The sequence below is a fragment of the Symphalangus syndactylus genome, chromosome 24 (genome assembly GCF_028878055.3).
Source record: "Symphalangus syndactylus isolate Jambi chromosome 24, NHGRI_mSymSyn1-v2.1_pri, whole genome shotgun sequence".
NCBI classification, from domain to species: domain Eukaryota; kingdom Metazoa; phylum Chordata; class Mammalia; order Primates; family Hylobatidae; genus Symphalangus; species Symphalangus syndactylus.
Window position 1 is genome coordinate 25,853,836 of NC_072446.2, and position 27,462 is coordinate 25,881,297.

At 42.5% G+C, this 27,462-nt stretch overlaps 1 protein-coding gene across 5 annotated transcripts in view; it reads left to right on the plus strand.

The window, feature by feature from the left end:
- Positions 1–724: 724 nt before the first annotated feature.
- Positions 725–27,462, plus strand: part of SLC13A3 (solute carrier family 13 member 3) — a 121,409-nt gene continuing 94,671 nt past the window's right edge. For 2 of the 5 annotated variants that reach the window (XM_063634248.1, XM_063634249.1), the window contains exons 1-3: positions 725–913; positions 11,309–11,405; positions 21,919–22,040. In XM_063634248.1, coding sequence (XP_063490318.1) covers positions 809–913; positions 11,309–11,405; positions 21,919–22,040 — 324 coding nt within the window. In that variant the 5' untranslated portion in view covers positions 725–808. Of the gene's footprint in view, positions 914–2,230; positions 3,782–11,308; positions 11,406–21,918; positions 22,041–27,462 lie in introns of those variants that run through there. The other 3 variants (XM_063634251.1, XM_063634250.1, XM_063634252.1) reach the window with 3 other exon arrangements.

Here is a 27,462-nt window from a genome sequence, read left to right on the forward strand (position 1 = left end):
TCCAAACAAGCTGTGTTCTTATTGTTGGATGAGCTGAGCTGACCACGCCCACACCACATGCTACCTTAGGGGTTGGGAACACCTACATTAGTGAAGGCATGCAGGGCATAATCTCTGATTTAACTGCAAGAGTCCGCCATATTCCTGACCCTAGTTCCAGTAAAACTTTATTTACAAATCAGACTGTCAGACTGTGGGCCATAGTTTGCCAATCTGATTTTTAAAACCATCCCATTAAGTTATTTGTCTTGATTATTGAGTTTTTGGGTGCCTCCTTAAATTTGTGCCTCACTTGCTTCACCCTAGTCCTAACCCAGCTGTCACTGACTGCCAGAGCCCTGATGGAGGAGCCCATGTTCTTACAAGGGTCTGCACCTGCTATGGTTTGAATGTGTTCCCCAAATTTCATATGTTGGAAACTGAATGCCCAACTTAGCAGTACTGAAAGATGGGGCCTTTAAGAGGTGATTGGATCCTGAGGCCTCTGCCCTCATGAATTGATTAATCCACGTGTGGACTAATTAATGGGTTATTATGAGAGCGGGACTGGTGGCTTTATAAGAGGAAGAGAGACCTGAGCTAGCACCCCCAGCCCCCTTGTCACATGATGCTATATGCCGCCTCAGTTCTCTGTAGAGTCCCCACATTCAAGAAGGCTGTGCCCCCACCAGATGTGCCCCCTCGACCTTGTATTCCTCCATAACAGTAAGAAATAAACTCCTTTTCTTTATAAATTACCCAGTTTCAAGTATTCTGTTAAAAGCAATAGAAAACAAACGAATGCAGCCTGAACCTCTTGGGGAACTAGATGACTTCCCATGTGTCCTTTAATTCTAGGCACCGCAATTTCAATGGACTGTGCACTTTTCTGCCACCAGGGGTCGTAAGTTACCGTCATTCTTGGTGCGAACAGGTAAAGAAACCTCCCTTCATTTTCTCCTCTTCCTCCTCCCTCCTCCCTCCTTCCCCTCTTTCTTCCTCCCTTTCTTTTCTCCCCTTCTCCTTCCTCTACTTCCATCTTTTCTTCCCAAGTCCCTGCTTCCTTTCCTCCCCTCTCTCCCTCCCTCCTTTCCTTGAACTTGTTCATTTATTCACTCAACGCCACGTTAGCTTAGCACCTATGTGGGGCAGGCACTGTGCTAATTATGCACCACGTAATGAGCGAGACGGACGTGAGGATGTCTAGTTCCTTCCGGTCTTAACGTTTTCATCCATTCTCTCTTCACTCCTTCACTGGGTACTTAGTGAGCACATGGGCTGTGCCTGGCTCTTCTGAAGAAGCTGCAGGGATGACAAGGTCCAGCCGCAACCTAGGAGGCCCTTGTCCTGGCCCCTTCCGTTCTCCCTTACTCAGCAGCCCAGGGGACCCTTTTAAAGCCAGAACATGCCACTTCTCTATTCACAAATGTGCTGGCTTCCCAGCCCATGTCTCCTTGTTTACCAGGTACATGGCCTAGCATCCCCTCCTTGTACCTCTCTGAGCCTCAGTGTCCTCATCTGTAAAATGGACTCACAATGGTGCTGCATGGTGGAGTTGCTGTGAGTATTGTCACTGGTCAGGATCCCCAGGAAGCAGACTCAGATACAGTTGAGCTGCCCTTGGGATCAACATCCACAGCATGGAGGACACAGGAGAGGGCAGAGGACACAGGAGCAGGCAGAGGACACAGGAGTGGGCAGAGGGAGGACGAGCTGAGACCCAGCAGCAGCTTCAGTCAATCCTGCGGAAGCTCTGCAGTTGAAATGGCTCTTCAGAGATGTCACAAGATGGCCTGAGATGGCCAGGACTTTGCAATCTCACATCATGCAGTCGTTCGGGGGTCACCCCTGGAAGGGACACGAGCTCTGGCAAGGCCACTCTCTGCCTACCGTGAGGCGATCCCTGGAGGAGCTGACCACAGGACCTGACTGCTGACCACTCTCCCTGCCTCTGGGGCAATCAGTCCTTCCTTAAGGGATCTGGGTCGCACATCCATGTCCACCACAAGCATCCATATAAGGAGGTGCATGGAGCACTTGGAGCATTACCACAGTGCATGGCACATGGTGACAATGAGCAATATCATTATTGTGATGTCATTTAGGTGGCTACTATTTTTAGAGAACAGCAAACAGGTGATTATAATACAGCTCCGTTTGTTCCCTTTATAAGCTAAGGGTAGACAAGACGCACTTTCCCACATTGCCAGGCTGCCATTCCAAAGCTTCTGAATCAAAGGTCTGAGACTGGCCTGAGAATCTGCATTGCTAACAAGCTCCCAGATGATGCTGAGGCTGCTGTTCTGAGAACTCCTACCTGAAGGAAAATCAAAGTATGTCATCAGAAAAATAGGAAATGGATGCTGAGAGGGCAAGAAACAAAATACCATCTGCCATACCCATTTTACAGATTGGGGAGTAGAGGCTCAGAGGTGCTAAGCAACTTTCCCAGAGTCATCAGCCTGTAAATCGTAGAAATTGTGCCAGGCATTATTGCCTACCAAAAGTCACCCTCTTTTATTTATTTATTTATTTATTTATTTATTTATTTATTTTTGAGACAGAGTCTCGCTCTGTCACTCAGGCTGGAGTGTAGTGGTGTGATCTCAGCTCATCGCAACCTCCACCTCCCAGGTTCAAGCAATTCTCCCACCTCAGCCTCCCCAGTAGCTGGGATTACAGGCACCCACCACCATGGCTAGCTAATTTTTGAATTTTTAGTAGAGATGGGGATATCACCATATTGGCCAAGCTGGTCTCGAACTCCTGACCTCAAATGATCCACCTGCCTTGGCCTCCCAAAATGCTGGGATTACAGGCGTGAGCCCATCCCCCCCCGGCTTTTTTTTCTGACACGGAGTCTTGCTCTGTCGCCCAGGCTAGAGTGCAGTGGCGTGATCTCGGCTCATTGCAGGCTTCACCTCCTGGGTTCACACCATTCTCCTGCCTCAGCCTTTCAAGTAGCTGGGACTACAGGCGCTTGCCACCACACCCGGCAAATTTTTGTATTTTTAGTAGAGACAGGGTTTCACCGTGTTAGCCAGGATGGTCTCAATTTTTGTATTTTTTAGTAGAGACAGGATTTCGACATGTTGGCCAGGCTAGTCTCAAACTCCTGACCTCAAGTGATCTGCCTGCCTCGGCCTCCCAAAGTGCTGGGATTATAGGCTTGAGCCACGGCATCTGGCCTACCCTCCTTATTGCTTTTGGACAGAACCCCAATTAGTCTAGATATTTTTAGGTGAAGATAGCTTCATCTCAGGAAAGGTCAGATTGGTCTCTAATTAGGAATGGGCATGTGTATTAGGCCTTTTGCATTGCTGTAAAGAAGCACCTGAGGCTGGGTAATTTGTAGGGAAAAGAGGCTTAATTGGCTCACGGTTTTGCAGGCTGTACAAGCATGGCTCCAGCATCTGCGTCTGGTGAGGGCCTCAGGAAGCTTCCGATCATGGTGGAAGGCAAAGGGGGAGCAGACAGTGTCACATGGCGAGAGCAGGAACAAGAGAGAGAAGGGGAGGAGCCAAGCTCCTTTAAACAACCGGCTCTCTTGTGAACTAACAGAGCCAGGGCTCACTCAGAGATTACCACAGAGAGGGCACCAAGCCATTCACAAGGGATCTACCCCCATGATCCAGTACCTCCCACCAGCCCCACCACCTACACTGGAGGTCACATTTCAACCTGAGATTTGGAGGGGGCAAACTTCCAAACTGTATCAGCATGTGACCCTTTTCTGGCCAAGAAGATACAAGAGCAAATCTGGGAAGATTGCTTCTGTGGAAGATTTTGCTTCTCCTGGAAGGTGAGGAGATGTAAGAATTCTCTCCCTGCTCTGACACCAACACATCCCATCAACAATTTCTGCTTTTCAATGCAATGGCAATAACCAGAGTTTCAGCAGCCATCTGGAGACCATGAGTCCACCCCTGATGATAAAGGGTCAATGAGAGGAAGATGATGAGGTAGAAGGATGGGCAGAGTGTGAGTCTGTTCTTAGTAACCTCAGACCTCACTTTCTGAACTTATTATGTGCACAGGTAAACATCTCCAAAGCTGAAGCTACTGTAAATCAGATTTTCCGTCACTTGAAGCCAAAAGCATTCCTAACCAACACAGATACAGACCCCAGGTCCCCAAAGCCATACTTGTTCATAGCATCTTGCTGCCTTTCACCGTCAGGTTGGGGCCTCTCTATTTAGATCAAAGTGAAGGAGACAGACTAACTCCAGCCCCTTCCTACCAAGGCCTGGGAGGTGAGAACCCTGCACTGAGACCCAGCCTACTCAAGGCCTGGCCAAAGTCTGCCACCAACTCCCTCTGAGAGTTTGGGGAAAATTCTAGACTTCCCTGGGCCTCAGTTTCTCCACCTGTAAAGTGGAAGATTTGATCTAGATCCAGTGGGTTGCTGTAACTGTAGGCAGTTTTCTTGGGTTCACATAATGTTTGCTTTTTAGCCGCCAATGTTAAACAATTTCATATGCTAGTGTTAAATAGTTTCATATGCTAGTGTTAAACAATTTCAAACATACATATGGATGGTTTCATATGTAAAAATCCAGATATCTGGCTTCTCTGGAAACATCATCAGGAGATCTTGCCACATGGAGCCCCTGTTCTAACATCTCTTCTTTTAGAGGGGGCTGTGCTTTCCAATTTGCCCCAGTCTCCACTGCTCCCTATTGCTGTCTGGCTCTGAGTCACTGTTTATCATCACGCTGGTCCCATTGTTCTTCTTATAGAGGTAACAGGAGAGTGAGATATGTCTTACTCCTCTTGTTACTTGTCCCTGAGAGCATTTGAATTTGCAACCTTTAGATAAGATGGCATGTATCTTCCCCAGGGCCTCAAAGGCATCCCAAAACTCAACAGGTCCCAAAACAAATCCTGGTTTCATCCATGGTCTCTGCCCCCATCACAAACTTGCCATCTTAGTAAATAGCAGCCCCAGGGATCCAGAACTTCACCCCAAACCTGCGGGCTCTCTTTGACTCCCATCTTTCACCAGCTCCCCTCACCCCTATTCAATCCAGCAAAAGATCCTGCCAGCTTTACTTTCAAAATATAATCAAAAAGTTGGGAGAGTGGCTGCCCTTAGGGAAGGGGCAGTGATTTGGAGGGGGCTTCTGGGGACTTCTAGGGGGATGGACAAGTTCTATTTCTTGAGCTTGATGCTGGTTATGTGGGTGGATTGGGTTTGTAAAACTTCATGAAACTGCAGGCATGTTTATATGTGTACTTTTCAGTATTTATGTTGTACTTCAATAAAAAGCTGATGAGGCCAGGTGGTGGCTTGTGCCTGTAATGCCAGCACTTTGGAAGGCCGAGGTGGGCGGATCACCTGAGGTCAGGAGTTCAAGTCCAGTGTGGCCAACATGGCGAAACCCTGTCTCTACTAAAAACACAAAAATTAGCCAGGCATGATGGCGGGCGCCTGTAATCCCAGCTACTTGGGAGGCTGAGACAGGAGAATCACTCGAACCCAGGAGGTGGAGGTTGCAGTGAGCCGAGATCGCCACTGCACTCCAGCCTGGACAGGGTGAGACTCTGTCTCAAAAAAAAAAAAAAAAAAAGCCGATGAATTTGGAACTACTCTCTGTTCCCCCTCCTGGCCACCCTGGCATAGGCCATGTGATCTTTTGCCTGAACCCCTGCAGTTGCCTCTCATGGTTCTCCCCACTTCTGCCCTCGTCCCCACTGTTTCCACACAGCCCAGGAATTCTATTAAATCTCAGTTCAGATCTGCCAGGCAAGGTGGTGCATGCCTGTAGTCCCAGCGACTGGGGAGGCTGAGGCGGGAAGGATCTCTTGAGCCCAGGAATTCCAGGCTGCCGTGAGCTGTGATTGCACCACTGCACTCCAGCCTGGATGACACAGTTTAGTTTTAGTTAAAAACAAAATTAAAATTAAACAAACTAAAAGAAAAGAAAAGAAAAGAAAAAAAAGGGGCCGGGCGCGGTGGCTCGTGCCTGTAATCCTAACACTTTGAGAGGCTGAGGGCTGAGATGGGCGGATCGCCTGAGCTCAGGAGTTTGAGACCAGCCTGGGCAACACGGTGAAACCCCGTCTCTACTAAAAAAAAAAAAAAAAAATTAGCTGGGCGTGGCAGCATGTGCCTGTAGTCCCAGCTACTCGGGAGGCTGAGGCAGGAGAATTGCTTGAACGTAGGAGGCAGAGGTTGCAGTGAGACGAGATTGCGCCACTGCACTCTAGCCTGGGTGACAGAGCGAGACTCCGTCTCCAAAAAAAAAAAAAAAGAAAAGAAAAAGAAAACCACTCCACTTCCCCCCTCCAACCTCAGCACTCCCCATTCTGACCTCTCTGCTGTTCCTTTCCCTGCTTTTCCCCTGGGTCAGCCACACTGGGTTCCTTGCTGTTCTTCCAACTTGCCAGCCTTGTGCACATCTCAGGGCCTTCATAGCAGCTGTTCCCTTTCCCTGAAACACTTTTCCCACTGATCGCCACATGGCTGCCTCCCTCATTTCCTTCAGGTCTCTACCAAATGCCACTGTGTCTGGGAAGCCCCCACAGCACCCTCACCCCAGCCCCATCGACTGCCCATCTTCATTCCTGTCAAGGGCATCATGGCCCCCCACAGCCTCTGTATTCACTTGCTCATTTGTTTGCTGTCTGTGGCCCCCTCTAGAACTGGGGCTCTTGGCAGGGAGCTCTGTTTGGTTCACTGCTCTAGCCCTAGTTTCTACTATGGTGCCTGAGATTTAGTAGGTGCTTCTTAGGTATTTTGAATTGAATTGAATTCTCTCTTCCAAACCTAGCCTGCTTGTTGGAAAGAAAATCAAGGATCTAAGTGAGCCTTCCTCTGATTCCTCCCACTCCCCCAAACACACACACACACACACACACACAGGCGTGTATGCACTCCCCACCTACCCACTGTCTCCCCTGCTGGAGGCAAAACAGAGTATGGTCCTGGCCTGAGGTTTGGAACAAAAAACAGAACACTGGGGGTCTGCTGCTGATCAAAGGCCTCTCCGTGTTTGTAAACCTTGACTCTCTGCCCGGGATAGAGGAGACAAGGGGATGGCCCAGAACCCAGGGTTAGTCAACGTTCCAGGCCAGGAAGGCCCAGGCCTGCCCCATTCCCCGTAGTGAGGAAAGGCCCCACAAGGGCAAACTGTTTGACTTCCCCCTCCAGGGGAAAGAAGGGGGAACTAATCCCCACTCCAGTCTGAGGGCTCTCTGTTGGGACCTGCATCAAAGCCAATATTGTTCTTGGAGCTGCAGAGACCTCAAACAAAATGTCACACTGAGAGATGTTGACGGGGTATGGGGGTCAGGGTGCGGAGGTGGAAGGGAGGGGAACCGAAAGTCCCTTCTGTGGAGGGAAGAATGGAATTTGGTGCCAAGATTCCCCTCATACTCTCTCCCACTGCCTACCTTATTTTTCTTCATAGCACTAAGTTCCACATGACATGCTGTGTATTTCACACATGTATCTTATCACAGAGCTACTAAAATGAAAACTCTGTGACAGCAAAACTGGTGTCTGATTTGATCACTTGTATCCTCAGCACCCAGAATGATGCCTGGTACACAATAGGTGCTCAATTAATCCTTGTTGAATGAACACGATTTTGACTGATATTCCTAACAATAAAACCCGATGGTGTAGAGCGTGTTTCATCCTTCGATATTGATTGCTCCTCTCCATGTTCTAGGCACTGGGAGTGTGACAGGGGGCAACTGGGACTCCCTTGTTCCCCTGGAGTTTAACCTAGTGGTAAACACTTTCAGACGACGAATCATGCTATGAAGGAATAACTTGGGGATTTTGTACAGGGTGAGTGACGTGGAGGAAGGCTGTGTTTCATTAGATCAGGAGGTCGCGGGTGGGGAACCTCTGAGGAGGTGACGTTTGAGCTGAGGACTGAGTGAGTAGAAGGAACCAGTCATGGTGATGGCGGCGGGAGCTTGGGGAGGGTGCACAGGGAGATCCAGGCAGACTGAGCATTTGTGAAAGCAGAGAACTTGCTATGCTCAAGGAGCAGAAAGAAGGCTGCAAAGAGGACAGCCCCCAGCAATGGAAGGGAATGGGGGCAGGGTTGAAGGACCAGGCAGGACCTGATCGTTCATGTAAATGCCTAGCACTGTGCTTGGCACACAGCAAGCCTCCATAACTGGGCTGATGACCATTGTTAATATATTTATTCATACCTCACATAGCATGTTATTTCCCAATTAGAAATCATACTTCCCTGTAATTAGGGGTTGATAGGTACGTGGTGCTGTGCCAAACGAATATATGGGAAGAGCACTTAGAACAGTGCCTGGCTTTTCATTCTCTGAGACTTATCATAAACCTATGATGTAGTTGTTTTTATTATCTACATTTTCCACAAGGCCATGGAGGCTCAGAGGGGTGGGGTGATATGAGCCCACCAGGTGCACAGTTTCAGTGTTAAACATCTGCTGCTTGACACACTACCCCCCAAACTTAAACAATAATCATGCAATAATACATCATCATTTTGTGGGGCAAGAATTAGAGTGGGGCTCAGCTAGGTGATTCTTCTGTTCTCCGTGGCATCGAGGAATGCACTCAGGGTCACTCAGCCATCAGATGAGCTCATCTGGAGGGCCTAAGACAGCTTCACTCATGTGTCTTATGCCTTGATGGGGCTGGCTGGAAGTCTGGGCTCAGCTGTCAACCAGAGCAGATACTCATGGCCTCTCCAGCATGACAGCCTCAGGGCAGTAGTCCAGGTCTCCAAGGACAAGTGTTCTAGAAATCAGGCAGAAGCTGCACGGCTTTATTCATGCCCTGGAAGCCGTATCGGGTCACTTCCACAGTAAGCTGTTGGTCAAAGCAGTCAGAAGCTCACCTGGGTTCATCAGGAGGGGGAGTAGACCCTGCCTCCCAGTGGAAAGGATGTCACAGGATTTGTAGCTATGTTTTATAACCACATAGGGACTGGCATTTGAACTGCCTACCCCACTAGATGGGAAGCCGCATGAAGGAGGGATGCTGCCTGCCTCATTTCATGTTAGATCCCCAGTGTTCAGCACAGTGCCTGGTACAGGTTTGAATTCAGTAAGTGTTTGCTGAATGAATAAATGAATAGATGATTCCAAAATCCATACTCCTGTTGCCATGGGCTCAGCAGAGCTTGGGTATGAATGACTACTGCTCCGTGCAGCACCAGGAACACCAGGAATGCTGATAGCCCAGCTTTCTGGTGAGGGGTTACCAAATGTTGGGATTTGCATATCAATTCAATTCAACCCATCTCATATTTATTTCCCACTCGTGTGCCAGGCAGTAGAGAGACAGCTGTGTCTGAGCAGGCATGGCCTCTGCCTATGGGAAGCTCAAAGCCACGCTTTCCTTGTCTTCACATGAGTTGGTTTGAAGTCTGGTGAAAGGACCCCTGGACTGGGAACTGGCCATAATTCAGACCCTGACTCTCTGGGTGGTATTGGAACAGACACTGTGACCCTCCGTTTGTTGAACTGTTGAGTGGGACAGGTGTATCAGATTGGATGACTATGAAAAAGCCCTTCTAGCTAGTGGGAGTCATAGACATGTGCGGCTCAGATTCCCCTTCAAACTGGGACTTGCTGCCCAGCTATTATTAGCTCCTTTGGGGACTGCCTCAGTTTTCAAGTAGAAGTAATGCTCTTCTCAGGGAGGCCTTCAGCTCAGAGACTGGCTGAGTAAGATGCTGGTACAAGTATCTACCCACCTGGTGCAAGGCTCCTCCAATGGGTGAGCTTGCTCTGGGCTCTCCATTGTGCTGGCAGAGACTTTGTCATGCCTGAATGCTGCCTGGTGGCTCCCTCTGCCCAATCCTGCATCTCCCTGTTCCTTTTCCTTTTCACAGGTGTTATTCCCAATAAATCTTATGCACTCCTAACCCCCTGTTTCCTAGAGAACCCACACTGTGATTTGGTTCTGCATATGAACTCTGTCTTATTTATCTTTTTTTTTTTAAATGAGGAGTACAGACATATACTATAACATTCAAAGAGTTGAAAAACACTGTGTTGTAGGTTGGGTTTTCAAGGATTTGGAGACGAGTGTGCAGGAAATTTATTAGGGCATACCTTTGGGATCCACACCCATGGAAGGGAAGGGAAGGAAACAAATATAGGGTGAAGGGAGATGTTGAGCAGAAATGCAACCTTGACAGAGGCCTTGACCAATTGCATGAGTGCTCTGAAGGGGGATGGCCCCTCAAAGTTGTCTCAAATTTAGGTGAGGAGGCTGGGAACTTGTATTCCTGCTTCAGTCAGTAACTGGATGTCAGCCACCTGGGAAGGAAACATGACCTTGGCTAAAGTGGCACTGTTTGCTGAGGCAATTATCAAATGGGCTCATAGCCAAGGGTTGACTACTGGAAGCATTCCCAGAAGATAGAGATTTTTGTTCCTAAAGGGGCACTGGGCAGTGCATTCCAACATTCATAACAGAGTATGATGTGCAAGTAAGTCTTCTGCTTGCTCATGTCCCCAACATAACAACTTCAGTCACACATAACTGAAAACATAGACACATAAGGCTCAACATATTAGGTTTTCTACTGCCTTGTAAACAAAGTACAGAGGTGGTTCCATGAACTCATGAAGGAACCCAACTCCCATCTTTCTGCTTTTCCATCCTTAGTGTGTACCTTTCATTCTCAAGGTCAGTTCATGTTGATTTCTGTATTAAATCACCTCACAACTTGCAACAACATTATTTTGTTATTTCTCATAATTCCATGATTGACTGGGCTCAGTTGGGTGGTTCTTCTGCTCCACATGGTGCAGCTGAGATCACTTAGCGGGCTGCATTTAGTGGGAGCTCTGCTGGGGCTGAGACATCCAAAATAGCTTCCTGTCTTTCAGGGCCTCTCTCTATGGAGTCTTTCATCATTTAGTAGTCTAGTCCTTGCTTCTTTATGGTGTGACATTGGCTGCCAAGAGGGAGTGTTTAAAGAAGACAAGCCCTGATGTGCAAGTGGTTATTAAGTCTTTGTTTGCATCACATTTGCTGATGTCCCATTGGCCAAAGCAAGTTACATGGCCAAGCCCAGAGTCACTGTGGGAGGGGACTACACAAGGGTGTGAATACCAGGAGGCATGAGTCTGTGGAGGCCACCAATACATCCCTTACACTTCCTGATCAACAATGGCTGCTGGAGCTCAAGCCATGAGTCAGGAAGGAAGAAGGGAGGGGAAAGAAAAAAGGGTATGCTCCTTTAAAGACACGATCCTAAATGTCCCACATAACAACTTCTACTCACTTCTCATTGGCCAGATCTTAATCCTATAGATACACCAACTGTAGGGAAGCCTGAGAATTGTTTTTAAAGCTGGTCATGTATTCCAGGGAAGTGGCACTAAGGTCCAAAGGAAGCTGCATGTGGGTGGTCCCTGCTACACCAGCCTCCCAAGCCTCCAGTTGCACCTTCTAGGAGACAAGCAAGGTAACCAATTTTTCATTTATCCTTCTGCATTGTTAAGTATGCATGTAATTTTTTTCTTTCTTTACACACTGGCCAGTATGAAGTTTTATATGGATTTCTATACAGATACTTCTTAACTTACAATGGTGTTACCACTCAATAAACCATTGTAAGTTGAAAATATCCTGTTAAAAGGCACTTAATACTCTCAATAAATCCATTGTAAAGTTGAAAAATTCTGAGTCTAACCATCAGAAATCAGGAAATGTCTGCATAATGGTCTTAGCACAGTGCTTGGAAAACAATTTTATAAATTGTAGGCATTGCCCCTCAAAAATGGTATTTATTATTTATACAGATAGTAGTACAATAAAATTATGAGTACCTTGAGTCACATTCTCTAATTTGCCTTGGGTGCCAGTGGTCAGACCCACCCAGCTCATGTGGTCTCTTGCCAATAGCTCCCATCAACCTGAGGTTTTTCTAACTTTGCCCTAAGGTGGGCATGATGGCAGGCTTGGGAACAGTCTAGTTGAGGGTTAGCAACACAGACTTTGGAGTCAGAAGACACATCTCTGAGTTTTAGTCTTTTCTTCTGTAATGAAGGTAATCACATCCATCTGGAAGGGTGGTTGTAAAAATAAAATGAGAAAAGCTGAGCAAGCACTGAGCATAGTGTCTGGGGCATAGTAAGTGCTCAGTCAATGGTATGGGATGCCTTGATGAAAGGACTTGACCTGTCTCTCTGACAGTCTTTAAAAGGAAGTTAAGCAGGGTGGGGGGTCCACAAGAGGGGGGGAACACAAGATTTCTCCTTTAGCTGAAGTGTGTCTCTGGATTTCAGGCCATGTGTTATATTCCTTCACTCAACACATATAATAACTTCTTGATCTTCTGATGACTCCAACAAGAAAAAAAGTTCAGTATTTGTGTGGGGATATGGGAGTAGCAGTGTGTATCATTGAGATTTCAGCTCTATCATGCACCAGCTGTGTGTCCTGGGACAAATGTCTTAATCCCTCTCGGTCTCAGTTTCCTTATCTGTCCAATGGACATACCTAGTAAGGAATGAAAATTAATATTGGTCAAGCCATCCATTGACTGTGGAAGTTCTTTAAGAATTCCCTTCCACAGTCTACTGAACAGTTTATCTCAACAGTAGGCTTAAAATATTCAGTAAAATATGCTGTAAACAGATGTACTGTCATCTAGACTTTGTTGCTCCATTTATAGAGCATAAGCAGCATAGATTTAGCATAATTCTTATGGACCTTAAGATTTTCAGAATGGCAAATGAGCAAAGCTTCAACTTAGATTTACCAGCTGCATTAGGCCCTAACCAGAGAGTCAACTTGTCCTTTGACGCTTTGAAGCCAGGCATTGACTTCTTTCTGGCTATGAAAGTCCTAGATGGCATCTTCTTCCAATAGAAGAGTATTTCATCTATGTTGAAAATCTGTTGTTCAGTGTAGTCATCTTCATCAGTGACCTTAGCTTGATCTTCTGGTTAACTTGGTGTAGCTTCTACATCATCACTTGCTGTTTCACTTTGCACTTTTATGTTATGCAGATGGCTTCTTTCCTTAAACCTCGTGAACTCAGCTAACTTCAAACTTTTCTTCTGCAGCTTCCTCACCTCTGTCAGTCTTCATAGAATTAAAGAGAGTTAGGGTCTTGCTCTGGATTAGACTTTGGCTTGGGAATGTTGTGGCTGGCTTGATCTTCTGTGTTAGACTACTAAAACTTTCTCCATATCAGCAATAAGGCTGTTTTGCTTTCTTATCATCCATGTGTTCATTGGAGTAGCACTTTTAATTTCCTTCCAGAACTTTTCCTTTACACTCACAAGTTGGCTGACGTTTGGCACAAGAGGCCTAGTTTTGGGCCAGCGTTGGCTTTCGACATGCCTTCCTCACTAAGTGTAACCATTTCTAGCTTTTGATTTTAAAGTGAGAGATGTATGACTCTTTCTTTCACTTGAATACTTTGAGGCCATTAAAGGATTATTAATTGGACTAATTTCAATAGTATTGTATCTCAGGGAATAGGGAGGCCTGAGGTGAGGGAGAGAGATTGGGGGAACAGCCAGTCAGTGGAGCAATCAGAATGCACACAATATTTATCCACTAAGTTTGCCATCTTATATGGGCACAGTTCATGACACCTCAAAACAATTACAATAGTAACATCAAAGATCACTGATCACAGATCACCATAACAGATATAATGATAAAAAAGTTTGAAATTTTGCAAGAATTACCAAAATGTGACCTAGAAACATGAAGTGAGCACATGCTGTTGGAAAAATGATGCCAAGAGAATTGCTCACTGTAGGGTTGTCACAAAAATGCAGTATCTGTAAAGCACAATGAGACGAGATATGCCTGTACACATTATAGTTCTCGTTTCAGATGAGGAAACTCAGTTTGAGTGAAACCTCCTGCCCAGCAACAAGCAAGTGGCCCAGCCAGAATTTGAATGTAGCTTTGTCTAATGCAGGGCTGATAGACTCACATAGGTAATGCAGATGGATTTTATAAGGATGGAATGAGTTAAGACAGGTAAAGTACTGAAAACGGAACCTGGCAAATAGTAAATGTGGTATATGTGCTCGCTAATATTAATATTGTTATGATGATGACTACATTTGGGCCACCAGATTGAAACCTCTGCTCTAATGCTAAATATTGTACTCTTAATCTCTTAGCTGGTTCTGGAACAGGGAATCCAACCCAGGACCACCGGTAAAATATGCCCTGGTCCCAGCTGCCTCCACTCAGACTTTGGGGCATGGGCCACAGTTCCTTTGATGTCAATGAATCCAATTCTCTAGAAATACCTTTTCTGGTTTGGAGTACCCCATCCTTCCATGCCCAGACCTTGAAGGTCCAAAGTGCTCCCTGGAGGGCCTCTGTCCCTCCATACACTGTTATCTGGAGCCTTTGATGAAGCCGGTTATTGGGCTGGCTCAGGATCAAGTCCCAACCTGAAAGGTCATGGGAGACAGTTTCATCATAGCTTGGAATGGGTCCATTGGGAAATAACTTGCCCTCAGTGTTTATAGGAACGGCATCAGCATGATCTGGATAGGAAGTGAGTGCCACACCCCTTCCTGGGTCTTTCTCTTGCTATCTCGTAGTCTCCCAGATTTCAGATTTTGGCCTCAAATTTTTGGAATTTTGCCATTGTCATGTACTCCCTGCACTCCAAGTTACTTGGCATTTTTCTTTGAGTTGCTTTACATTGTAAGCTTAAATAGATATAAGTTAAATGGAGAGCTTTCTAAAAAAGTCATAGGCTTTAATAAAAAACAAAAATCACAGCCAGGTGTGATGGCTCATGCCTGTGATCCCAACACTTTGAGAGGCCGAGGCAGGAGGATCGCTTGAGCCCAGGAGTTCGAGACCAGCCTGGGCAACATAGCAAGACTCTATCTCTACAAAAAATTTAAAAATTAGCCAGGCGTGGTGGTGTGTGCCTGTAGTTCCAGCTACTCAGGATGCTGAAGTGGGAGGATTGCTTAAGCCAGGGAAGTCAAGGCTGTAGTGAGCCGTGATCACACGACTGCACTCCAGCCTGGGTAACAGAGTGAGACCCTGTCTCAACGCAACAACAACAACAACAACAACAACAACAACAAAGCAACAAAACCAAAACCAAAACCAAGAATCACTCTCCTTAAGTCAAAAGTAATTATATGAATAAATAAAATAAAAATAAAACAATATTGCCTGGCTCAGCAGGAGGCCAATGTTTCTGATTCCAAACCCTTTTCTGTCTGTTACAAAGGAAGATTTATAGGTGATGAGGTCTTAAAGGGATACTGACACCCAACTGAGACTCTCTCCACGGTATAATGAGGAGTTAAAGAAAGGTGACACAGGATAACTTTCACTTTCTGTGATTCAATGTTATTTAAATGCCTGACATGAAATTATCTGTGTTTCCTCACTAGTATTCCTCTCACACTTTGAGAAATATTCCACCATCTCATATTTGATCCCAGTACCAGTTCCTCTCTCTCATACCCTCATCACAGTTTCAGCAAGAACTGCCAGTTCTGCTGGCAGAGTATATCCAGAACTGAATCCTTTCCTACCACCTCTGCCGTTACTACTCTGGTCCAAGCCACCATCGTCTTAGCCTGAGGTATCTTTGAAATAAAAAGCACACGCACTAGGATGGCTATCATAAAAAAGGTAAATAATGACAAGTGCTGGGAAGATGTAGAGAAACTGGAACCCTCATACGCTGCTGGTGGGATTGTGAAATAGTGCAGACACCTTGGAAAACAGTCGGGCAGTTCCTCAGAAGGTTAGACATAGAGTTACCATATGACCCAGAAATTCCACTCCGAGGTATGTACCTAAGAGAAATATAAACATGTCCAAAAACTTGTACACTAAAGGTCAAGGCAGCATTATTCATAATAGCCAGAAAATTCAAACGGTCCAAATGTATATTAACTGATGAATGAATAATAAAGTAGAATACACCCATACAATGAAATATTATTCAGCAATAAAAAGAAATGTAGTACCAATGCGTGCTATGACAGAGATGAATCTTGAAAGCATTAAGTCAGAGAAGCCAGACACAAAAAGACCACATATTATATGATTCCATTTATATGAAATGTCCAGAATAGGCAAATCTATACAGACAGAAATTGTCTTAGTAGTTGCCTGGGACTCGGGAGGTTGTGGGGAGATAGGGAGTGACTGTTAGTGGGCATGAGGTTTCCCTTTGGGGTGATGAAAATGTTTTAAATTGATTGTAGTGATGGTTGCATTGTGAGTGTCCTGAAAAATCATTACATTACACATACCTTTTTTTTTTTTTTTTGAGACAGTGTATCGTTCTGTCACCCAGGCTGGACTGCAGTGATGCAAACACCACTCACTGAAGCCTTGACATCCTGGGCTCAAGTGATCCTCCTGTCTTAGCCTCCCAAGTAGCTGGGACTACAGGCACACACCACCATGCCTGGCTAATTGACATATTCACTTTTAAACAGGTGAATTATATGCTATATGAACTATATCTCAGTAACACTGACTTAAAAAAAAATGAAAGCAGAATATGCCACTCTGCTTAAATCTCTACAATGGCTGCCCTTGTCACTGAGTGTGAAAGTCCCTACTTGGGCTTTCGGGATCCTACTTTGAGTCCTTGCTGGCTGGCTGTGACCCTGTCTCTGCACTCCAGTTCCTTGATGATGCTAAGACCTGTCATGTTGGCTGCTGCCTCAAAGCCATTGCGTTTCACTTCTCCTTCTTCCTGGAATGCTTCCTTTGCATACTCAGAAGTTCATTTGTTCACTTCCTTTAGGTCTCGGTTTAACTTAGGGTCCTCTTCATGGACAGCTTCCCTGACCACCTTATCTACAACAGCACCTCCAAAGCATCACTGTCAACTTTCCTATGCTGCTTCCTTGTGTTTTCTTCCCAGATTTGTCATATTTTCATCTTTTGATTATACATTTTACTCATTTATTTGTTTATTATTTGTACCTGCCATCATATAAATTCCATGAGGTCAGGGATTTTAATTTTTTAGTCTTATTCATTAGTGTATATACAGCCTGATACATGGTTGCCATATAGCAAATATTGAATAAAACACATGATGAAAGGTATGTCTGATTAATCCCAAGTTTGCTAATGAGCAAAACTGAGGCTGGTAGGTATTCAAATATAATTAATAGTTAAGTAAACATTGACAAGGTATCTAACATAGACCATGCCCAGGCCCCAGAGCTGTTGGGTGTCAAGATTCTGTACTAACTCAGGAGGGTCGCTTCAGCCTTTAGACGTGATGTGATAAAAAGCCAGTTCACATTTCCCAGGTTTCACCAGAATCTGGCAAAGGATGAATTAGATTTTTAGGGACAGTGGTTCTCAATCCAAGCTACCCTTTAGAATCTGCTTGGAGCTTAAAAAAAATCCTGATGCCCAAGCCACACCCTAGACAATGAAATCAGACTCTCTGAGGATGGAGCATCAGCACTTTTAATGCTCCTCAGGTGATTCCAGTGTGCAGCCGGGGTTGAGAACCATATGGTAGAAGTTTAAAGAAGTGCACGTAGCACCCTTGTTATCTGAGGGGAATGAGTATTGGGAAACAGCCTCTTGAGTGAATACACTCAAATTGTCGACAACTCCTTTAATATTAATACTTTCAGGGATTTGGTGAATGGAGAATACTCACTGCTACTTTACTTTGTTCAGTGCTCAGTATTAAAGTCATATTGCCCAGATCTAATAAACACCTATACTAGAGTTATTACGGTGTAGTGGTTGGTTATGCGTGTGGACTCTGCAGTGAAATTGCTTGGGTTTGAATCCCCACTCAATAGTTGTGTGTCCTTGGATAAGTTACTCAATTTCCCTGTACCTCAGTTTCCTCCTCTGCAAAATGGGAATATAATAGAACCTATTTCATAGGGTTATTTAAATGTTCAATGAATTAAATCATGTAAAGCTCTTAGAATAGGACCTGAACTGGAGTAAACACGTAGTGAGTGTGGCCATTATTATTCATGAATAAATAAGCTGGAAAGCCAACATTCCTTGCATTTGACATAGATCACAAACTTGATTAAATTCCCTTGAACAATATAAACTGCAATTACAAATCTTAGTAAAGCCCCCCAACCTTTTTTTTTTTTTTTTTGAGACAGGGTCTCGATCTGTCACCCAGGCTGGAGTGTAGTGGCACAATTATAGCTCACTGTAGCCTTCACCTCCTGGGCTTAATCAATCCTCCCACTTCAGCCTCTCGAGTAGCTGAGACTACAGGCGTGCACCACCATGGCCTGCTAATTTTTGTATTTTTTTTTGTAGATACAGGGTCTCACTATGTTGCCCAGGCTGGTCTCAAACTCCTGAGCTCAAACGGTCCTCCTGCCTCAGCCTCCCAGAGTGCTGAAATTACAGGTGTGAGCCACTGCACCCAGCTAAGCTGATTATTTTTAATTTAATTTAATCTTTTAAAATAGCAATGATATCTCACTATGTTGCCCAGGTTGATATCAAACTCCTGGTCTCAAGCAATCCTACCTCGGCCTCCCAAAGTGCTGGGATTACAGGTGTGACACACCATGCCCAGACCCCAAGCAGATTATTTCAAATGGTTCAAGCATATTAAACAGCAGACCAAATATACACAAATTCATTGCTGATAAGACTTATAAATTCATATCTTCACAGCAAGGCCGGTTACAAAAGTGCTGAACTCATATAATTTACTTTGTTTCTTATTTATATTTTCAGAACTTTGCAAGGTTCTAATTTTTACCCCTTCCTAGATACAACAACAAAGAAAAAATTCTTCATGAGCATTTAGTACTCTCACCCAATTCAAAAGCAAAGGAATGCTGTCTCAAACATGCCATGCCTATAGGAGCTGAGTTACCAGCTGGCTGACTTCTGATCAGAACATTTTGGATCTTCTTGTATATTTCAAGATGATTCAGGTTCATCTTGAATGATCCAGAGTGTTTGAGCAGGTGCTTACTTCCTTTTTGTAATATCATTTTAGTCTGCTATATCGGGTGTCCATAAGTCTCTATATTCTATTTGGAGTTTAATCTTGAAAGACTTGAGGTTTTCCCCCAAATGAAATATTCTTTGACTTTCACATGGCAGGCAGGAACGACCCAATGGTCCTGGTATTTTGATAGACTACCACAATGTCTGATGGCATTATTAGAAACATGTTTTTGTTATTATTTTTTTGGAAAGAGTTCCACTTCTGGTTCTAGTGTAGGAAATGATAAGAGACTGTTGCTCCCACTCTAACACCACCCCATCAAAATAGGCTTTATTAGCTATAAAATCATAGTTTTTAAAACTTCATGGAAAGCTGAGGACACAAAGAAACCTAAAGGAGCTAACCTCCAAGAGGAAATGCCAAGATCATCATAGGGGAGAAGAGACTCATAGCTGCTCCAAACCCTAGCACAACTGCTGGAGAAAGAGGAGACTGCCATGGATGGGCAGGAAGAAACCAGCTAAATTTTCAATAACATGAGACCTTCTGTGTAGCTTATAATGGAGATAAACTCTACTCACTGAATAGGTCTGAGTCTGCCCACCAAGTCTTACCACGGGATTTATCAAGTGTGGGGATATTACACCAAAACAGGTGATAAAAGGAGGGCTAAGAAGGATTCCCCTGAAAGCAAGAGGGCCTCTCTTAAGTATAAGACACTCTCAAAAGTTGGCACAGGGGAGCAGGTCAGGAGAACAGACAGAAAACCTGAGGTAGAAGAATTGAGAGATTCTCTCCCCTCCCAGCATGCCTGGCTTTTGACTATCAGAAGCTGATAGTGAAAAGACACCCCTACCAGTCATTCCAGGCCTTCAAAATGTGTAGAACCATAACCCTCAAAAGGCCAGATGAACAACAACTAGGCTGAAAAAATCCTCCCAGGTGTAGGAAATGGGCGGCAGGATTTGAGAACAGAGAGAACTCACCAACGACCAAAAAGCCCCATGGCAACTTGGCTCTACACAAGAGAGAGAACTCCCAGCATTCCCAAATTGGGCAACTCTTCTGGGAAGCAAAGGCAGATTCCTAAAATCTCACCAGTGCTCAGGTCTCCAATCTGCTGAAGGAAAAATTCTAAATCTACCCTCAAAACATTTGGAGCCAGTGATGAACTGAAACAAACTAAAACTGCACCAAAGCTGAAACCCAGCTCAACCACAAGTAAGACTGGTTACCTCCGTACTACAGGTAAAACCGATTAACTCCATACTGCAGGTAAGACTGGTTAACTCCATACTCTATCAGTTTTACAGGAAAAGTGGAGTACCCCCTCCCGGAGGTAAATACTATTTACTTCATTCTCTACTGTTCTTTCTTACAAAAAGGTCAATAATGCATTCAAAGATTAGCAAACACACAGACAATAATAAAATGTGACAGTCATTAAAGAAAAGTATTAATAGAAGCAGATTCAGATTTGGCCTAGATTTTGGAACTCCCAGAGACTTAAAAAATCTACAACAAAATTATAAAAATGAAAGAATCTAAAGAACAACATGCATAAACAACTGGAAAACTTCAGCAGAGACCTGGAAACTATTAAAAGAACTAGCGAAAATTCTAGAGATGAAAAATACAACATCAGAAATGAACACTTAGATCTATAGGAGACTGGGCACAACAAAGACAGGAATCAGTAAAGACAGGTAATAGAAAATGCCTGTTTGAAACACGTAGAGAAGAAAAAGTGAAAAAAATAAAGAACAAAGAGTCTGAAATTTGTAAGATGATACCAAATGCTCTAACATAAATGTTACTGGAATTCTAGAAGGAAAGGAGAGAGAGAGTGGGGCAAAAGAGGTATTTGAAGAGATAATGACTGGAAATATACCAAAATTGATGAAGGACATCAATGCACGGATCCAAGCAGCTCAGCAAACTCTGAGTAAATAAATGTAAGGGAAACACTACTCCTAAATGTTTCAGTCAAACTGCTGAAAAGTGAAAGATAAAGAGATCTTACAAGTAGCCAAAATAAAAATGGGGCATTACTTACAGGGGAACAATGATATGAAGAGTGGCTAATTTCTTACCAGACATTACTTACAGGGGATCAATTATATGAATGGTGGCTAATCTCTTACCAGAAACAATAGAAACTTGAACATAATGGAATGAGATCTTTAAGTGCTAAAAGAAAAAATAATTATCAATCTAGACTTCTATATCTGGTGAAAGTAACTTCAAAAACAAAAGCAAAAATAAAGATACTTTCAGATAAACAGAAGCTGAGAGAATTTCAACAAGCCAGCACTATAAGAAATGGTAGAAGAAATGCTAGCACCTGAAAGAGAAATGATCCTGCATGTGCAGGAAGAAGTGAAGAGATAAGGTAAATATTTGGGAAAATACGAAATACTTTTTGAAGTACATTTATCTTTTATTTATATAATTTATACATGTCTTTTAAAGACTACTGATTGTTTAGAAAATCGAAACAATATATTGTGCAATTCAAACAGTGGTGTTCTGGTAAATGTTTTAACAATTGGCTGCTGGAAGAAAAGCCCTTATTTATAGAATTTTATTAATTTCATGGTGTAAATATTCTTGCTATGGGTGATTTCATGCTACCATCAGTTCTACAACTGGCTCACAAATTTTCTGAAAGAGTAACAGTCATTTCTCCTAAGCTAGCATGGTTTATCTTCAGCACATACTTGGGTTTATAGAATACATAAATTTAAAAAGACAATAAAAGTACAAAGGAAGAGAAGAGGGTGGTAAATGGAATTTTTTACATTATTTCCATTATTGTAAGGCTTTCTTTCTTTCTTTCTTCTTCTTCTTCTTTTTTTTTTTTTTTTTTTTTGAGATAGGGTCTCACTCTGTCACACAGGCTGGTGTGCAGAACTGTGATCTCAGCTCACTGCAACCTCCACCTCCCCGGGCTCGAGCTATCCTCCCACCTCAGCCTCCCAGGTAGCTGGGACTACAGATGCCTGCTACTATGCTCGGCTAATTTTTGTATTTTTTGTAGAGATGAGGTTTCACCATGTTGGCCAGGCTGGTCTCAAACTCCTGAACTCAAGCAACACCCTCCTCAGCCTCCCAGATTGCTGGGATTACAGGCATGAGCAACCATACTTGGCCACCATTATGGTAAGGCTCTTATATTGTTCCTAAAATAATATATCATTGTTCAAAGGTAGACTGTGATAAAGATGCACATCATAATCTCTAGAGAAACCACTAAAATAATAAAACAGAAAAAAGCTAAAAAATTAATAGAGGAAATAAAATAAAATACACCAAAATATAATCAATTGATACAAAAGAAAGCAAGAGAGGAGGAAGAGAGGAACAAAGAACAAATAAGATAAATAGAAAACCAATAGCAAAATGAGACACTTAAATCCAACCAGATAATTACATTAGATGTAAATTGATTAGACATTCCAATGAAAATATCGGAGAATGTTAGACTAGATAAAAAAGCAGAGTTCATCAATACACTGTATACAGTAAACACATTGTACATATAGAAACAGGCTGACAGTTAAAAAAGTGGAAAAGATACAATACAAACATTGAGCATAAGAAAGCTATTGTGGCTATTTAAATATCAGATAAAGTGGACTTCAAGACAAAGGGCATCTATAGTGATAAAGAGAGAGATTTTAGAATGATAGAAAGGTGAACCTACCAATAAGACATAACAATCTTAAGTGTGTACACATTTAATAACAGAGCTTCAAAGTCTATGAAGTGAAAATTGACAGAACTAAAGTGAGAAATAGACAAATCCACAATTAAATTGGAGATTTTAAGAATCTAAATTTGAAAAGCAGGATCAGCCAACTTGACCCAATGAATATTTTTTATCACTAAATATACTCAATCACTTTTAAAAAAAATTATTTAAAAAATTAGAGACAGGATCTCACTGTGTTGCCCAGGCTGGTCTTGAACTCCTGTGCTCAAGCAGTCCTCCTGCCTTGGCCTCCCAAAGTGCTGGGATTACAGGTGTGAGCCACCACACCTGGCCTCAATGCACTTCTGTTCTGGCTTTATTGAGGTGTAACTATATATAATAAAATTCACCCATTTTAAATGATCAGTTTGATGGAATTTAATAATTATATACAACTGTATTACCACCACCACAGTCAGGAGAACACATTTATCACCCTTTACATTTCCTCTTGCTGTTTCCAATTGATCCTGTCTTTTGACCCCCATTGCTTGGCAATCACTGATATGGTTTCTACAATTGAAGTTTGCCTCTTTTAACTCTTCATATAGATATAATTATGCAGAATGTAGTTTTTTGTGTTCAGCTTCTTTCATATAGCATAATGGCCTTTTTTATATTTATCTATAGTGTTGCATGTATCAGTATTCCAAAGTAACTACCACCCAGCAGTAACAAGGACACCACCCTCCCGCAGTGTCAATGGAAGCCACATGGGGAGCAAAGACAAGGCACTCCCACTCCTCCAGCCAGGGAGGAATCAGGAGAGGGCTGATGGGAGCTAGAACTCCCAGCACTCCCCAGCAGTAATGAACCCCCCTGAGATGGTTTTAATGTTTGTCCTGTCCAAATCTCATGTTGAAATATAATCCCTAATGTTGGAGGTGGGGCCTGGTGGGAGGTGTTTGGGTCATGGGGTTGGATCTGTGCTGTCCTTGAGATGTGAGTTCTCAGGAAATCTGGTTGTTTAAAAGTGTGTGGCACCTGCCCCCACCGCCTTGCTCCTGCTCTGGACATGTGAGCTGCCTGCTCCTGCTTCACCTTCTGCCACAAGTAAAAGCTCCCCAAGGCCTCCCCAGAAGCCGAGCAGATGACAGCACCATGTTTCATGTACAGCCTTGCAGAACGATGAGCTAATTAAATCTCTTTTCTTTATCAGTTACTCAGCCTCACACATTTCTTTATAGCAATGCAAAAACGGCCTAACAACTCCCCCCACCTCAGATATTAATGGAGGATGAGGTGGGGAACTGGACTTCTACTTTCATCTGGTAGTAATGAGGTGATATCCCCATTTCCTTTGCAAGAGCACTGAAAGAAGTCAGCAAAAACAGAAGGTTTAAATAAGAGCCAAAATTTTGTAATACAATACCCAAAATGTCCAGGTTCCAAACGAAAGTCACTTGTTGTATAAGACAAGTGGAAGGTCTCACACTGACTTTTTTTTTTTTTTTTTTTTTGAGACATTGTCGCACTCTGTCATCCAGGCTGGAATGCAGTGGTACAATCTCGGCTCATTGTAACTTCTGCCTCCTGGGTTCAAATGGTTTTCGTGCCTCAGCCTCCTGAGTAGCTGGGATTACAAGCATGCCATCACACCCAGCTACTTCCTGGAGGTAGAAGCCTTATCTTACGAGCTCAGTGCCCTCTGATGATGTCCCGGATCATGATAAAAGTTTTTTTTCGAACTTTTTCTCAAAAGCTTTTTTTGTTGGTTTGTTAGTAGAGACGAGGTTTTGCCATGTTGACTAGGCTGGTCAAACTGACTTTTGATGCTTAATATCAAGATGACATGATGGTGTCACACTGGAAACAAACGAAAAAAGTAGAAAACCTCAGCAAAGAAACAGAAGACTTAGCAAGGTAATAGAAGATACAAAGAAGAATCAAATGAAAATTGTATAACTGGAAAATATTATACAATGGATGGGTTCAACAGCAAATGGAGAGGGCAGAAGGATCAGTGAACCAGGACATGGAACAATGGAAATTACTCATTGTGAACAACAGAGAGAGAATAGACTGAAAAGGTAAATAGAGCTGCAGGGACAGGGGGAACTACAGCAAAAGATCTAACATCTGTGTCACTGAAATTATGCAAGGAGAGGAAAAAAGAGGGTGGGACATAAAATTATTCAAAGAAATAATGGCGGAAAACTTCCCAAATTTGGCTATATATATATATATATATAATATATAGCATATATATTATATACAGTATAGTATATATACTGTACAGTATTATGTGTATATATATATGTGTGTGTGTGGTACCACATATAGTACAGTATATATACTGTACTATATATAGTATATATACTGTACAGTATATATAGTATACATAGTATATATAATATATAGTATATATAGTGTACATAGTATATATAATATATAGTATATATAGTATACATAGTATATATAATATATAGTATATATAGTATACATAGTATATATAATATATAGTATATATAGTATACATAGTATATATAATATATAGATATATATTATATATAGATACAAAATAAAGCAAGAGAGGAGGAAGAGAGGAACAAAGAACAAACAAGATAAATAGAAAACAAATAGCAAAATGAGACACTAAAATCCAACCAGATAAATAATTACATTAAATGAAATTGATGAGCACTCCAATTAAAATATCAGAGAATGTTAGACTAGATAAAAATACAGATATACTATGTATATATATATATAATATATAGATACAAAAGAAAATAGTGTAAATATACTATATATTATATACAGTATATCTGTATTATTATATAGTATATATAATATATATTATATATGTGTGTGTGGTATATATATAATATATACGTGTGTGGTATATATATATGCATGTGTGGTATATATATATGCATGTGTGGTATATATATATACATGTGTGGTGTATATATATACGTGTGTGTGGTGTATATATATATATATATACGTGTGTGTGGTATATATATAATATACGTGTGTGTGGTGTATATATGTATTATATATGTGGTATATATATGTATATATATGTGTATATATATGTGTGTGTGTGGTACCACATATATATACCACATATATATAATACATATATACATATATATGCCACATATATAATACATATATATTACACACACACACACACACATATATATGTTGGCTCCCTGAGACCTCCCCAGAAGCTGAGCAGATGCCAACGCCATGCTTCCTGTACAGCCTGCATAACCATGAGCTAATTAAACCTCTTTTGGCTTATATATGTATATTTGGTATATATCTATCTATCTATATATATATGAATGAACATATCTGTGTGTATATATATGTGTGTGTGTGTGTGTGTGTGTGTATATATATGTATATATATAAATCTACAGACCCAAGAAGCTGAGTGAACTCTAAATATTACTAGGGTAAACCAAAGAAATCCACACCACTACATATCATGGCCAAACTTCTCAAAACATAAGACAAAAAAAAGAAATCTTGGAAAATATTTATTCAAGAGAAAGAGAAATGAACCTTACCTATGGAGAAGAAATAATTCAAATGATATCAGATTTTTCACCAGAGATTGTGGAGGCCAGAAAGTAGGTGCATAACATTTCTCAAGTGATCAAAGAAAATAACAGAATTCTATATCCACTGAAAATAAGAACCAAGGGGAAATCAAGACCTTCTCAGATGTTGGAAAACTAAGAGAATTTGTTGCCTGCAGACCTGGTCTCAAAGAATGATGAAAGGAAGTTCTTGGCCAGGCGTGGTGGCTCATGCCTATAATCCCAACAATTTGGGAGGCCTAGGCCGGTGGATCACCTGAGGTCAAGAGTTCGAGACCAGCCTGGCCAACATGGTGTAAACCCGTCTCTACTAAAAATACAAAAAATTAGCCAGGTGTGATGGTGGGTGCCTGTAATCCCAGCTACTCACAGGGCTGAGGCAGGAGAATCACTTGAACCTGGAAGGCGGAGGTTGTAGTGAGCTGAGATGGCGCCATTGCACTCTAGTCTGGGCAACAAGAGCAAAACTCCATGTCAAAAAAAAAATTATATCTGATAGTTGAAGCAAAAGTTAAAACACTGATGTGGTTCTAAATGTAGGTAGAGAAAATACTGAAAGCAGTATTTTAAATTGGGTAAGGCAAAGGGGCATGAAGTAAGGTTTCTATGCTTCGCTGGAATTGGTAAAATGGCAATACCAGTGGATTATGACTTATAAGTTATGTACATGCAATGTAATACCTAGAGCAGTTACTAAAAAAAAGCCATGCAAATGACAAAAACCAAAACGCTAAAAAAATGGACCAAGGCCCTAGATAGACATTTCTCCAAACAAGATTTACAGATGGCCAATAAACACATGGAAAGATGTTCAACATCAATAATCATTAGAGAGACACACATCAAAATCACAATGAGTTACCACTTCACACCTATTAGGATGGCTATTATTTTAAAAAATCACAGAAAATAAGTGTTGGTGAGGATGTGGTGAAACTGGAACGCTTGCACACTGTGGGAATGTAAATAGTGCAGGCTCTGTGAAAAACAGTATGGCCATTTCTCAACAGTAATTTTTAAAAAGCGCAGAATTACCTTATGATCCAGCAATTCCACTTCTGGGTATATACCCAGAAGAATTGAAAGCAGGGACTCAGATAGATACTCTTTGTACACCCATGTTTATAGCTGCATTACTCACAATAGCCAAAAGGTAGAAACAACCCAATGTCTATCAACAAATGAATGGATAAAGACGATATGGTATATCCATACAATGGAATATTATTCAGCCTTAGAAAGGAATTATGACACACGCTACAACATGGACGAG